The sequence below is a fragment of the Epithele typhae genome (assembly GCF_022376455.1).
Source record: "Epithele typhae strain CBS 203.58 chromosome Unknown BXZ73scaffold_19, whole genome shotgun sequence".
In the NCBI taxonomy this organism is placed as follows: Eukaryota; Fungi; Basidiomycota; class Agaricomycetes; order Polyporales; family Epitheliaceae; genus Epithele; species Epithele typhae.
Genome location: NW_025954210.1, coordinates 48127 through 61266, shown reverse-complemented (window position 1 = coordinate 61266; position 13140 = coordinate 48127). Strand labels below are relative to the sequence as shown.

The window sequence follows — 13140 nt, the reverse complement described above, 5'->3', positions numbered from 1 at the left end:
TCCTGCAGCTCTGGTCTCCGACTAAATGTTAGATTAGTCATTAGCACTGCATGTTGGAGATGTCCCACGTCCAGCGTGTGTGAGGAAGACCGGTTGTGTCAGCCACTTACCAGTCCAGAGTTGCTTTCTTTCACTCTCTAACGGCGGTTGACTCGGTACGAATACCCATGATGCTACAGCTGATACACGTTTCTAGGCACGAAAAACTCTGAAGGGCGGAGCAGTCAGCGCTCAGCGCTCGCCCTCAACGACGCGCACAGTCGGAGGCACACTCACCATCCAAGGCGCTGCTCTCGGGATCAAATCCGTCGCTCTCGACAACCTCCTTCGCCCGCTCGCCTACCTCTCGCCACACTTCCACCATCTTTCTTCCATCGCCGCCCCGCTTGACGATCCACCACCGCACCCCTCTCTGCACCCCTCTGAACTCCTGAAGCTCTCCGCGCGCTGGGGCCTCGTCGCCGGCCAAGCTCAGCCTTTCCCGCAGCTCCCCGTCCTCAGCGTCCTCCACGACGCTTGCGGAAAACATGCATCCGACTTTGAGCACGCACAGCGCGGGTAGCGCGTCCACGAGCAGCGTGGATAGCGTGTGCGCGGTGCGGACGCGCGCGGGTTCGAGGGGGAGGCAGTCCCGTCCGGGGTGCGCGTGCCCGGTCTGCGTCCAGCCGAGGTAAACGAGCGGGAGGCCGACGAACGCGGAGACGAGCACGGCCTGTCAGACGGAGAGGTCGGTTAGTCTACGCGGTCGGCCTCAGGTCTGTTGTGGCAGAAGAGCTCACCGGCTCGATCGCGCTGAGCGTCGTGGCGGCGAGCTCGAGCGAACGCAGGCGGGTGCCCTCGGCCCGGAGAACGGGCGCCCACGCGGGGTCTCCGCTGAGCTTTGCGTCGTTGGTGTATGCGCCGGCGACGAGGAGCGCTGCGGGCCGCGTCGAGCGCAGGAGCGCGGTGAGATAGTGCGAGGGCGCCGGGAGAAAGGCGGCGCTGAGCGTGGAGGCGTTGATCGTGAGGCGGTGGACGCTGACGATGCGCGGCGCGGGCTGCATCTTCGGGAGCAGGACGTGCGTGTCGCTCCCGAGGTGTAGCTCGCGGAGGGGCGGCCAGGGCGCTTTGTTTGGGTAGGAGAAGTGTGTGCAGGGGTGGGTGGAGTCGTATGAGAGCGTGGTGAGGTTTGGGCACCGCGGGACGAGGTCGAGCGCGGAGACGGGGCCGAAGTCGGACGTGATGGAGATATGTTGTAGGGCGTGGAGGGTTTCTTCCGGCCGTATCTCGTGGACCCCGGGCTCTGTCGGAGAGACATATGTTCCGACAAGCGATTTGGCGGTGAGGTGCAAGGTGCGCAGCCGGGGAAAGCGCGCGAGGATTCTCGCTAACGGAGGAGGGGATGGGGGCTCTTGACTGTCTGGGCATGGTATCCTCTTTGTGTCGTGCCATAATGTCCTATGATATTCGAGTTGTAGATGCTGTATAGACGCGGTGTGGGGGAAGGAGTGTAACCAGTGCAAAACGTGCACACCGACGCCCTGAAGCTTCAGTGTGTGTAGCCGGGTAAGATCTTCCAAAGCCTTCGCGACCTGTTTGTTCTCCGCGAGGACATACTCGAGGTCAAACTCTGCTGCGAAAGACCGTAGGGTTTCTCGGAGCAGGGGCAGGGTGTCGACAAAGGTGGCTGAAAATGCTGTATAGAGGCTGTTGTGACAGCAGTGAATGCGGATGGTGAGGTGGCGTAGGTATGAGACCCTGGGAAAGCGACACAAGAGAGGCATTGAGAGAAGACCCTGACGCAGCTGTGGATGGCAGTGGTCGAAGGTGACCGTCATAGCCGAAAATGCATGAGGAATCGCAAGCCGGTATGCGCGTTTGGCGGTCAAAGCCACAGATAAAGCATCCGTACTCTGGAGAAGACCGAATATGAGAACGAGAGCATCTTCGTCCAACTTGGCGAATATGTCGCTCATCTGTCCGGGTTTAAAGAGCGAGAGGGGACGAGGAGAGCAGCTGATTTGAGTTCTCCGGTACGTTACTATTAAGAGGCACTTGACCATCATTCTTAGCGATGAATCCATAGCTGGGTTTGTGATGTCCGTCAGTTCTTTCTGATCGTATGGCGAGCTAATTCGTGCCGACTTAGAATTGTGTAGATTCAACGAGCAGGTGAAGTAACATACTTGGGCCATCCTTCGGTTCTGCCCCCACATTCATTTCCACATTGCGTGAAAAGTATCCTGCAATCAAATTCCTGGGCCTCGCACTTTAGCGATGGTGATAGCGGAGACCTTCTACCTTTGACCACGCGCATTCCCACTCCCGTAGTTCTTGATGATAGCACCCACAAAACCACTGCCTCGTGATGAAAGTACCCACCAGTGCATACTGTCTCAGACGAGATGCATAATGGATTCTTCTACTTCTTCCCGCCCTACGTGCGTGCTCACTGCGGCTCGGCCGCCACGGGCGCACACGGTATGGTTTATCTGGGCGTCCAACGACTCGGTTTTGATAAAGAAGCATAAGGAACGGCACGCGGAACTGTATATGAAAAGTCATTGAGTCATCAAGCGCAGGCGCAAGATCTTCTTCCGTGACGAAGTGGTCCCGGAGACATCTACAGCTCTGGGCATGATTGTGTTATAAGTGATAGATGTACCTGGGGTGAACTTAGAACTCTGTGGCACAGCCGCCAGAACACGGCCGCTTGTCTCTTGACTGGAGGGGCATCCGTCCTCTCACACGCGAAAATACCACTATCTGAGAAGCATCAAACATCGAGAGCCCAGAATCATCAAGTCCCCGATCGTGTGTCGCATATTTTTATAGAACGCCCATACAACGAGAGAGGGACCCGTAGGGGTGCGCATGATCTCTTCTTGAAGGCGATAGAACGCATTGCCACCCTCACCATACAGTGTCGGAAGATTCGAACAAGCAGTACGCCTTGTCGTCGACGCGCGCCGTCTCGCCGTACTTCGACATCGCGATATCGAAGTACGCTGTGTCCGCGCAGCGCCCATCTCGCATGCGTCCCCTCTATGCGTGATAAAATCGCCGTGAACAGAATGTATACGGTACATCAGGCGCATGGCGCACCCCATTAAGTGAACCCAGAGATAAAATGTCGTGCAACGTCCGCGGCGGCGGCGGGTATAGTACAATACTTACAATCACAACCCTCCAAGTCCCGAAAGTCAAGCCAAGCATCAAGATCGTCGACCCGCCCCACGCTCGTACCCCACCGGCCCGCCCTCGAGCCTCACCCCGCCATCGCGCGACCGCCGCGCCTTGCCCCCGCGCGCGCGCCGCTCCTGCTCCTGCCCGTCCCCGGCCTCTTCCCGGTCCCGGTCCCACCCGTGCGCGTGCAGCGCCGCCATGAGCGCGCTGATCCGCCGCGGGTACGCCTCCCGCGCGCGCCGCCGGCCGCTCTCCCCGCTCCGCCGGCTCTCCCCGCCGGTCGAGGACGCGATGCTCGGGTCGCGGAACGCGCTGGGTCCGGCGTACGCGCTCGGAGGCGCGGGGCCGGTGTATGCGCTCGGGGGAGCGGAGCTGGGGTACGTGCTCGGAGGCGCGGGCGCAGGGGGGCCGGCAAAGGAGCTGGGCACCGCGGGCGTCGCGAGCGGGAGGGGCGGGAGCGGGTGGAGCGCGAGGTCGGCGTCCGCGGGCTCGAAGATGGAGCGGCGCGCGCGGTAGGAGGGCGGGAGGGTGGAGGTGCCGGTGGCGACGGACATGCCGTCGTCGGAGAAGAAGGAGGCGGAGGTGAAGATCGACGAGCGCGCCGGGTTCGCGGCTGGGGCGGACGACGAAGGCGAGCGCGGACGGTGGAGGGTGGACGCGGACGCGGGCGGGGAGGTGGAGGGTGGCGCTGGAGTGGGAGTCGAAGCCGGATTCGATGATGAGGATGAGGATGGGAAGGATGATGATGATGGGCTCGACGCCGTTGCGGCGGATTGAGTCTGGGTTTGCGTCTGGGTGGGCGAGAGCGGGGAGCGCGGCACGGGCGGCACGGGCTCGCGCTGAGGCGGGATGGGCAGCGCGCGTATCTCCGAGACCCGCGCCCTCCCCTTCCCCTTCCCCGTCCCCAGTCCGTAGGAGCTCGAAGTAGAGGGCGTAGTGCCCGTAGACGCCACCGAGCTCGCGCTCGCCGCGAGGCTCTGGCTGAGGCTCGCCGCGGACGTGTTGCTGCTCTGCGGCCGTGCGCGCTGGATCTCCGTCCCCGGTCCCCCGAGTGCCGCAGAGAGGAAGGTTGGGGAGACTGCGCCGGGGCTCAGCGGACTCGGGTCTGCAGACGCGGGCGGGGAGAGCTGGAGCTGGAGCGAGTGTAGGGAGTGTAGGGAGTGCACCGAGTGCACGGCGTGCAGCCGGTTCGGGACGAGCGGGAAGTCGAAGTCGGGGCTGAGTGGCGAGTGCGCTGACGGGGGAAGCGCGGGGGAGCTGGGGTATGTGTGAGGGGAGCTGGGGGAGTAGGGAGACGAGGGAGCGGGCGCCCAGGAGAGTGGGACGCCGGCATGCACCTCCCCGATTTCCTCGTCGGGTTTGACAAAGCTCTGGACAACGGACGCAGTGTAGGACATCGGGGAGTACTCTCGTGGGGACACTGAATGCACCGGAGGGGGAAATTAAGGAAGCTGCGCAGAAGGAACGCCGGCGATAATGCGCACCTCGGTCGCCCCTTCGACTCCGACTCCCGTCTACCCTGAGCGAGCCATGGCGGCGGCGGCGGAGGCATGTGCACTCCCGACCTGGCTTGAGGTAGGAGGCGACGAGGAGGGCACCAGCGCAGATGACGGCGACACCAAGGACGGGAATTGCGACGACAAGTGTTGGTGTGCCCATCCCGCCGCGTCGCCTATGGAAGATCCTGAGTGTTATTGCTGCAAAAAGAACAGAGGGTAGCAGAAAAGCGGAAGTCACGCCGTGCGAGGCGGTCAACGCAGGAAAGCGAAGGTCGTCAGCGTAACGTGGCACAGAAAGAGTGACGATGAGCGTCCGGGAAACCCGAGACGCAGAGGGCGGTCTCAAACAGGGCGGAGAGGGACAGAAAATGAGCGGCGCGCGGGCGGGGGCGGGCTACTTGACCCTTCGCCAACATATGATGAGACGGCTGGGGCGGGCGACAGGCGCGCTGATCGCCCGACCACAACGCTCCCACAGCCCGCCCATTGAGCGGCCGTTGGCCGCGGTTCCCCCGAGAGCTGAGAGTTGAGCGCTGAGCGCTGAGATACGGGGGAAGGTGCGGTGAGGGTGCGGGTGCGATGGGAAACGATCTGAGAAGGCACTCTACGTCGTTCGCATCCCCTTCGAGCGCGGCCGTGGACGGGACCGTCACGGCATCCCGCCCATCTCGGCTGCGCACGTCCACGACGCTGTCTTGTTCCACCAAGCAATCATCGATAGCCGATGGCGGACGCACAATGTCCACTGGGCGCATCGCACACCTGCGTGTGTGCATTGACTACTTGGCACCGTGCGAGTGCGCGAAGGGGCCCCGAGGGAGAAGAAGACAACGCTTTACTGCTTCGAGAGAGATGTGATGGCCGTCAAGACCTGCTTGCGCGTCGTACATACGAGGCTATCTTCTGGACTGTATAGAGCACAAACATATGTGCACCTGCAATTATGACACAGAAACCGTATCGGTCAGCGCTGTCCGGAGTAAGACCAGGAACGCGCTAGCACCGGCGGGACTCACCCTGCTCTTAACTCTTCTCCAACTCCCATCGACACTGCAATCTTCGCCCGTCTTCGCCTGTCTTCAACCCAGGGTTGTTCATCATATAACAATTGGTCTGATCCGCCTAACCAGGCTCCCCCACATTCCGTCTTGCGCCGCCCACCCGCGCACTCGCCGCTCAAGACACCGAGCGCATACTGCGCACTTCAGACCCTGTCGTGGTGCCCGTGTCCGGTGCTGCTCCCGTCACGCGAACCAGTCCGGGCCGACTCCCGCCTCAACTTGCGCCGCTCGCGTCGCTCACCCTCCCGTTCGCGGTCCACGGATGACCGCCGCCTCTCCTTCGCCTTCCCCGTCTCCCTCGTCGCCGCTCCGTCGCGCGACGCAGACCGCCCGTGTCCATATCGCTGCCCGCCGTTACCCGCCGCCGCCACCAACCTGTCCGACGCAGTCGCAGCCGCCGATGTCGGCGCCGCGCGCACGATCGTCCTTGCACGGTCCTCCGGGGGCCGCGGGAGCGGGTTCGCAGTGAGCTGCTGCCGGATCTGGGACGAGCTCGGGATGAGGCCGAGGTCCGGGATCGTGCCTGCGCTCAGCTGCGAGTGCGGGGACATCCCCCCATACGACGCCGCGGACGACCACTGCGCGGAGCGCGTGTCCGGCAGGGAGCGATCGCGTCCCTCGTCGAAGCTGCTCGTGCGCGGCTGCGCGGGGCCGGCGGCGGCGAAGGCCTGGAACTGAGGCCGCGGTTGGCGGTGGAGCGGGGCAGGGAGGGGCGCGGGGAAGTATGGCGCTGCGTGCGGGTGCGGGTGGGTGTACTCCACGCTGGGAACCGCGCTGGGGCCGGCGGTGGGTGGGCGGGCGTACCCTCGCGGGTGCGCCGTGGGCGGCGGGACCGGTGCGAAGTTGCGGTGTGTCTGGCGGGACGTGTGCGTCGACGGGGGCGAGCGGGAGTGGTAGAGCGGCAGGGGCGGGTTGGAGAGCGTGCGGATGTGCTTGTCTTTAGGCGGGAGGGTCGGCGCGCGCGAGGGCGCGGGGGACGCGAGAATGTATGCGGGGTTGTCGACGTAGGCGTTCTTCATAATGGGCACCAGCGGCGCTGCGGGCGGATGTGGGTATATGCGTGATACGCGCAGAATAGAGGGCCAGGACAGAAAGGCGTACCAGAGTGCCCCATCTCCAACTTTTTCTCCTTGGCCTTGCGGGCCTTGCGCGGGGTCCAGTAGCAAGAGTAGAAGGAGGCAAAGGCGGCTATGATCGCACCGAGGACGGCAACGCCGAGCCCGGGCACGGCGAGGACGGCCTTGCTGACCATAGTGTGGGCTGGGTGTCTTTGTCGCGGAGGAGTTCGTTTGGTTCGTGTTCGTGTTCGCTGTCGTGTTCGTCAAAGCGCAGTCGTGAGAGGTGGAAAGGCGGGAATGGGGTGAGGGTGTCGCAAAGGGTGGTGAGGGAAGGAGGAGGACAGGACGAGCGTCGCTCACGTTCGAGTTGGACGGAGGCCGCGTCGCGCATGGAACGCTCCCCGCATTCCATTGTCCACGCCGGCTCCGATCTGCGCTCATCGCACGATACTCGCGCCGAACCACGGCCATCAATCATCGAACCATGCGCGCCCAATCCGCGCGCGTGGTCGGCCCGGCGGCTACGCTGGTCCTGGCCAGGGGGAGGAGGATGATACGGAGGGGGTTATGGACATGGTGGTCGTGTGGAGAGCATATGGAGGCGCTGAGCTGTTGCTCGCAGGAGCGCATCGATTTGGGGCGCCGCTTGAGCGACTTTCGCCGCCAATCGCCATCCAGCCTTTCTGTCTCCGCGCAGCTTGCCAGAGCGCGGTGATCGCGCAGCGGACGCGCTGCATCGAGCGCAATTCGGTCGCACATGAGGCCTTGAGGTCGTATGTTCGTTGGCATCACTATGTGTGCTTGGTGAAGAGTGAACGCGCGAAACATCCGGGTCAGGGTCGAGCCTGTCCCCTCGGAGCGCATTCCCGCTCAATCTCAGCTCGTGTAAGGTTCTTGTATGGTCATGGTAAGTACGCGCGAACGACAGACAAGACATGCAGAAAACATGGGTCTCAAGATCTCAGTGCCCATGGAACGAAGATTCCAGTTGAATCGAGCAAGCACCGGGAAAACCACCACAAAACTTAATACATGTTGTACGGCGGCGGTCTCCCCACCCAACTCTCCGACGCCTCGTCCCACAGCATCCCAGGCGGCGGCGCGCGCCCCTCCACCTGCGGCGGGCCACCTGCGACCCGCACGCCGCCGTCGACCGAGTCCCGGGTCGACAGTCCCGTTCTGCTCCCTTGCGCGCGCGGTCGCCTCGCCTTGGCTTCTCGCGAACGTGGCGGCGGCAACGATGCCGGGGGGAGCGTCGGGGGAGGCGACGGAGCCCACGCCTGCGCCCGCGCCGACGGCCCAGGTTCACTGGAGCCCGCGTACTCCGTCGCGACGTCCGCGCCCGTCCAAGACAGCACGGTCGACTCCGGACGCACCCCACGGCTATGCGAAGACGGGCCTGCCGCGTCCGCAGCGGTAGTCCCGCTCATCCGTGGTTCATACCGCAGCCCAGACGCCAGCGGGGGCGAGTCCCGTCCATGCCCGTACCCGGGTGACGAGCTCCCCACAGTGGGGACGAGAAACGCGGTCGAGGTGGAGGAGTCCGGGATGATGCGCTTCGTGCGCGTGTAGCCGTACGAGGGGATCGCGCTTGGGGGCGTCGCGCGCCGCCGGTGCGGGTCGATGTCGTACGTGCCCGCACCTGGGCTTGGGTTTTGTGTGCCGTCATTTTCGACTGGGGAGCCGTTGCGAGTTGCGATGAGCGAATTGGAAGAGAGGAAGGGGGCGTTGTGCGTACCTCCAGCGAAGGGGGTGAGGACCTTCTGGCTCATCGGACGGCGCCTCCACGCGCGCCGCGCCCACAGCCACAACGCGAGCGCGAAGAGCAGCACAACCACGACACCGCCGACAGCGATCCCCGCAATTGTGCCGGAGCTAAGCTTGCCGCGGCCGCCTGCATCGCCAGGAGATGTGGAAGTGGTGGGTGTCTGGGCGGAGCTTCCGGGGTCTCGCGTCGAAGAGGACTGCAAAGCACCGTCTACGGTGACCTGGAGGAAGTCGAGGTAAAGCGATTGACCGAAGTTTGTGATGAGAAGGCTGTGGTTGCTATCGGTAAGGTTCGCCTTGTTGAAGAAGAGGACTTTGTGCTGTTCAAGATTTTCCGTGATGTCCTTTATGTAGGATACGTTCTCGCCGTCGAGAAGGAAGGAGGCATTGATCTGCGATCCCACGATTCTTTGACCGTACACCCAGATGGCTGTGCCTACACGACACGAAGCCGAGGATGCGCGAGATGAGCGTTCGCAGGTGTAAGGAGAGATATTGCGAGGCTGCGAAGACGTGGTGACGAGATCAGGCGGGAAACGGACGTACCCGTGAAATCATAGCTTGCGGTAGCTCCAAAAGTCACGGTTTTTGTGACCGTACTGAACAGTTCGTCTGCGCTGTTCGAGTTCCTTGACCACTGTCCAGCGCTGTACGTGATCGACGGATCGACGTCATCCACTGTCACCGTGATACCCCTTGATACCAGCCTCTGCACCATCGCGTACACACTATGATATCAAGCTTCAAAAGGGAAGAATTATCTCGCGAGACTCCCGGCTGGCGGAACTGTGGGATTTCGGGGTCGTAGGACGCGATCGGGACAGGTCGGAGGGTGAGGGCGTCGCGCTTGGGCTCCTCTGGGCACCGGGGACAGGCGGACGGACGGCGGATGCGCGGGAGATGGTGGTGGATAGGAGCAAACGCGTAGCGTACGGTACAGGCGATGGAGATATATATATATATATAAATCATCTACGCTATATCAGATGGCGAGCACTATAGCTACACAATTACCAAAGCAAGCAGCCCGAGGTTGCACCTCTGGCGCCGAACTCCAACAGGAACATCCCTTCTGTAGCACCGCGTGGGACACCTAGAAAGCGGCGCAACTGTCACTGTTTGATGGGGCAGGAAGCGGGAAGTGCGGGCGTCGAGGATGTGGCGAGGAAGGAGCAGGTGGATGCAAGTGACAGATGCCAAAGTGGAGGAGAGAGAAGGCAGCCGCGAGACAGAGAGGGAAGCTTGCGAGCCCGGGGAGGGACCCTTTCGGAGACGCCCGCTATAAACCCATCGCACATCTGCCGAGGAGCACAGCATGCTATTACGTTCGAACGCTTCGGAGGGCACTGCTCTAACATCCACAGGCAGGGCTGCCGGAATCCACGACTCACTGTCACGGAAGCTTGCGAAAAACAAAGACTGAGACGGATGCTGAGCGCTGAACTGCGCACGAGGAACGCCCACGCGCACGACGCCGAGAGCCTGCGGCGCCCGTCGGAGCTGTTTGGGAATGCATCATCAGTGATAGACTGTGCATGCGTCGACGAGTACATACCCGGATTCGCCGGGATCGGTGTTGGGCTGATCATTGACGTCTCAGTCGAGATATGACGCGTCCTGGAGCGGCATCTCCACGACCGCTGCTACTTGCAGTCAAGCCCTAGGTCTTCGTTTACACTACAAAGGAAAGAATGGTTGCGTATGCGAGCTAGTGAGGGCATTAGCACGAAGACTCTGAGACGCATAACAAGCAACGATGCCTCAAGCTCAAGCTTGCCGAGGCACAAGAGGATCGTCACTCATGTCCCTGGAAAGGGGCGGCGTCGTCCAATGACCGATACTTCCTGAACAGCAGCGGCTGCCGCTGGCACGATCGCGTGGCCTCCATGCGAGTTCTCATCCCGGGCCTCGTGGAGCAGCTCAGATCCCAACAGAGCGTGCTGAGATGCGCATGGGAGATCTGCAGCGACGGCATGGATAGGGCAGAAACTCATGATGGCAAGAACGACGTGGGAGCGACGCTTGATTCCGATGCAGTGTCGAGAGAACGTTCGGGACAGGGCGGGTCGATGTAAAAGGGCGAAACATACCTGGACATCTTCATGACAAATGGCAATACATTGTGCGCCCGATTCTCTCTGCGCGCAGGTCTCGCGCGTCGGTGCGGGCTGGCTGCGGCGCGAGATTGCGAAGTGGGTGGCCTGTGCACTTGCAGCGGTACATCACCGAGGCTTGTACCCTTCGATGAATGACAGAGTGAGGTAGACGCAAGAAAGATCCAGCATATATGAGGAAGATGTCAGAGGTAAGTAAGTAGAGGTCAGCAGAAAAGTGCTGCCGCCACAAGTAGCGCTGATGAATTCCCAGCGGTCCGAATCGAGTCGAATCGAATTCGATTCAAGTTTGATCATAGGCCCATATTCAGAGCATAGATCGATTCAGCAGTTCATAACTCTCACAGCGTATGAATGTCTCCAGGGGAGATATAAACAGTTTTACTCTACAACACAGCGCTACACACCCACGTCGACTTTCGAGCACCCGTACCCGCCGTCGAGCGTCCCAGCGCCCACGCATCGTCGTGTATATACTTTCTCCACCCTAAATCGACAACTCGAGCCTCTTCAATACTGGCTGTACGCCGGCAACGCGCTCCGCTCGCTCCTCGCGTCTCTTTCCGCGTCCCACCGCCGCGCGCCGACCGCTGCCGCGAGCGCGGCGAGGTCGAAATCCTGGTCTCCTACCGCGTACGGCGGGGACGGGTACCCGGCGGACGAGCGCGTGCCCGTCGAGCGCACCGAGCGCAGCGTCGCGCGCCGGCTGGACCACCCAGGGAGGTACTCGGAGCTCGGCGGCGGCCGATCCCACGCGTACGGCGAAGTGGGTGGTGGGGCAAGCGGCGAGCCTGAGGGAGAGGGGGAGGGGAACGCGGGTGAGGGGAACGGGTGCGCATGCGTGGCGGGGTGTTCGGGGAGCGGGGGCAACGAGGACGCGGTCGGCGCGAGGGGCGGCGATAGTGAGGAGGAGGAAAAGAGAGCGTGGAAGGGCACGGCGGATCTTGCGGAAGCGTGCGATGGCGTGAGCGGGGACGCAGGTGAGAATGCGAGCGAGGCGAGCGCGAACGCTGCCCGCGAAGGTATCTGCGGCGCCACGTCAGCCGCGCGCGGGAGGGGCGCGGAGGAGAGCGCGGTGGGCGAGGTCGTCACGGTCGACGCGGGGTAAGAGCTGAACCCGCTGATCGATATCGGCGAGAACATGAGGGTCGACTCTGTTGAAGGCGCGCCAGCGAGATAGGACGCAGGTGGGGACCGTACGGTAGGAGCGCTGGAGAGCAAGGAACCATTGCGGAGGAGGAACGTTGACGAGCGCGGGGAGGGCGATACGGTGTCATCGTGCGCGGTGGAGGCGTGGGTGGACTCGCTCGCAGTCGAACTGAACCAGTCGGGATGGAGCGCTGCTTTTTCGTTGCACGGCGTCACTCGTTGTTCATGCTCATGCGAGCCGTCCGGGCCGGCCGCAGGGGAGCACACCGAGAGTGAGTCGAGCGGCTTTGACTCCGCGCTTGGGGCGAGCAGCGTCGTCGCCGACCGCGCGCGCGCGCGGCCAGCTTCGAGGTCAACGTTCATAGCGCCGATGTCCTGGTGCACAACATACTCAGGGAGCATCCCATACACGTGCGGGGTTTGGAGGATGTCGGTCGAGCGTGTCTGAAGGTTGCTGGACGCGGGAGAAGCTTTGTTGCACGAAGACCCAATGAGACCAACATGGTAGCGTGAAAACGCGGACGTAGGGGACGTACGAGAATGGCTCAGCGCGGATTCAAGCCCGTGCCGCGTTCTCCTCCGCCACGCGAGGTAGATGATGATGGATAGTATCAAGACCGCGACAGTGGCTACGCACAGCGCCGCGATCTCGCCGGAGTTCATCCCGGAGTGCGCAGCGGAGTCGGTCGCTGCGCCATTAGGCGCGCCCGAGGGTACCGACTGGTTGTTGAGAGTCACCGTCGCTCCTGCCCCGGTCTCGGTGAAAGTAATGACGGCGCCGCCAGACGTCGTACTTGAAGCATGATCGGCTGCAGAAGTAGCGCTTACTGAGGAAATGGGTGGCGCGGGTGAATAGGAGGATGAGGACGACTGGAGGCTTGATCGAGACGATGTGTACGTACCAATGCCGGTCGACGAGCCGGTCTTCTCTGAGGGTGGTTGGGAGGGAGTGGATGGGGAAGTAGGCTTCAGCGTCTGTAGGGTGGTGATGACGGTGGTGGAAGCGGTGGACGTGAGGTCGTTAACGGAGGTGATCACCATGGTCTGAACCACGGTGTTCTGAGAAGATTGTTCCGAGGTTATCGTCTGCTGCTGAGCCTGCGTTTCCGTCGTGGTCGATGTTGTGGAAGAGTCATCCTGACAGAATGGCGAAAAGCGACAAAAGCCGCCGCCGCCAAAGCCGAACGCCATTATGACGCAGATGCGAAGGGCGAAGGGTGTAGGTACAGGGACTGCTCCGTACGTGTTCAGTCACCGGTGTCATCAATGCAGTATTGAAGAGACTCACAAAAAGTAGCCAGGGCTCGATCTCGAACATACAGACAGC

General features: G+C 62.2%; 4 protein-coding genes across 4 annotated transcripts; all 4 read right to left on the bottom strand.

The window, feature by feature from the left end:
• Positions 1-173: 173 nt before the first annotated feature.
• On the bottom strand, positions 174-2970 carry BXZ73DRAFT_100647 (uncharacterized protein; the record flags this gene model as incomplete). Its single annotated transcript, XM_048014636.1, has 5 exons — positions 174-208; positions 277-712; positions 780-1282; positions 1514-1686; positions 2897-2970. The coding sequence occupies 5 exons, from the start codon at positions 2968-2970 to the stop codon at positions 174-176; spliced, it is 1221 nt and encodes a 406-aa protein (XP_047878571.1).
• Positions 2971-3194: 224 nt separating this feature from the next.
• On the bottom strand, positions 3195-4562 carry BXZ73DRAFT_100646 (uncharacterized protein; the record flags this gene model as incomplete). Its single annotated transcript, XM_048014635.1, has 1 exon — positions 3195-4562. One exon carries the CDS (start codon positions 4560-4562, stop codon positions 3195-3197), a length of 1368 nt encoding a protein of 455 aa, XP_047878570.1.
• A 1306-nt stretch (positions 4563-5868) lies between these two features.
• Positions 5869-9268, bottom strand: BXZ73DRAFT_100645 (uncharacterized protein; the record flags this gene model as incomplete). The annotated part of the gene is made up of 5 exons (XM_048014634.1): positions 5869-6761; positions 6827-6969; positions 8107-8458; positions 8522-8986; positions 9097-9268. 5 exons carry the CDS (start codon positions 9266-9268, stop codon positions 5869-5871), a joined length of 2025 nt encoding a protein of 674 aa, XP_047878569.1.
• Positions 9269-11174: 1906 nt separating this feature from the next.
• On the bottom strand, positions 11175-13004 carry BXZ73DRAFT_100644 (uncharacterized protein; the record flags this gene model as incomplete). The annotated part of the gene is made up of 2 exons (XM_048014633.1): positions 11175-12640; positions 12716-13004. 2 exons carry the CDS (start codon positions 13002-13004, stop codon positions 11175-11177), a joined length of 1755 nt encoding a protein of 584 aa, XP_047878568.1.
• Positions 13005-13140: the final 136 nt, after the last annotated feature.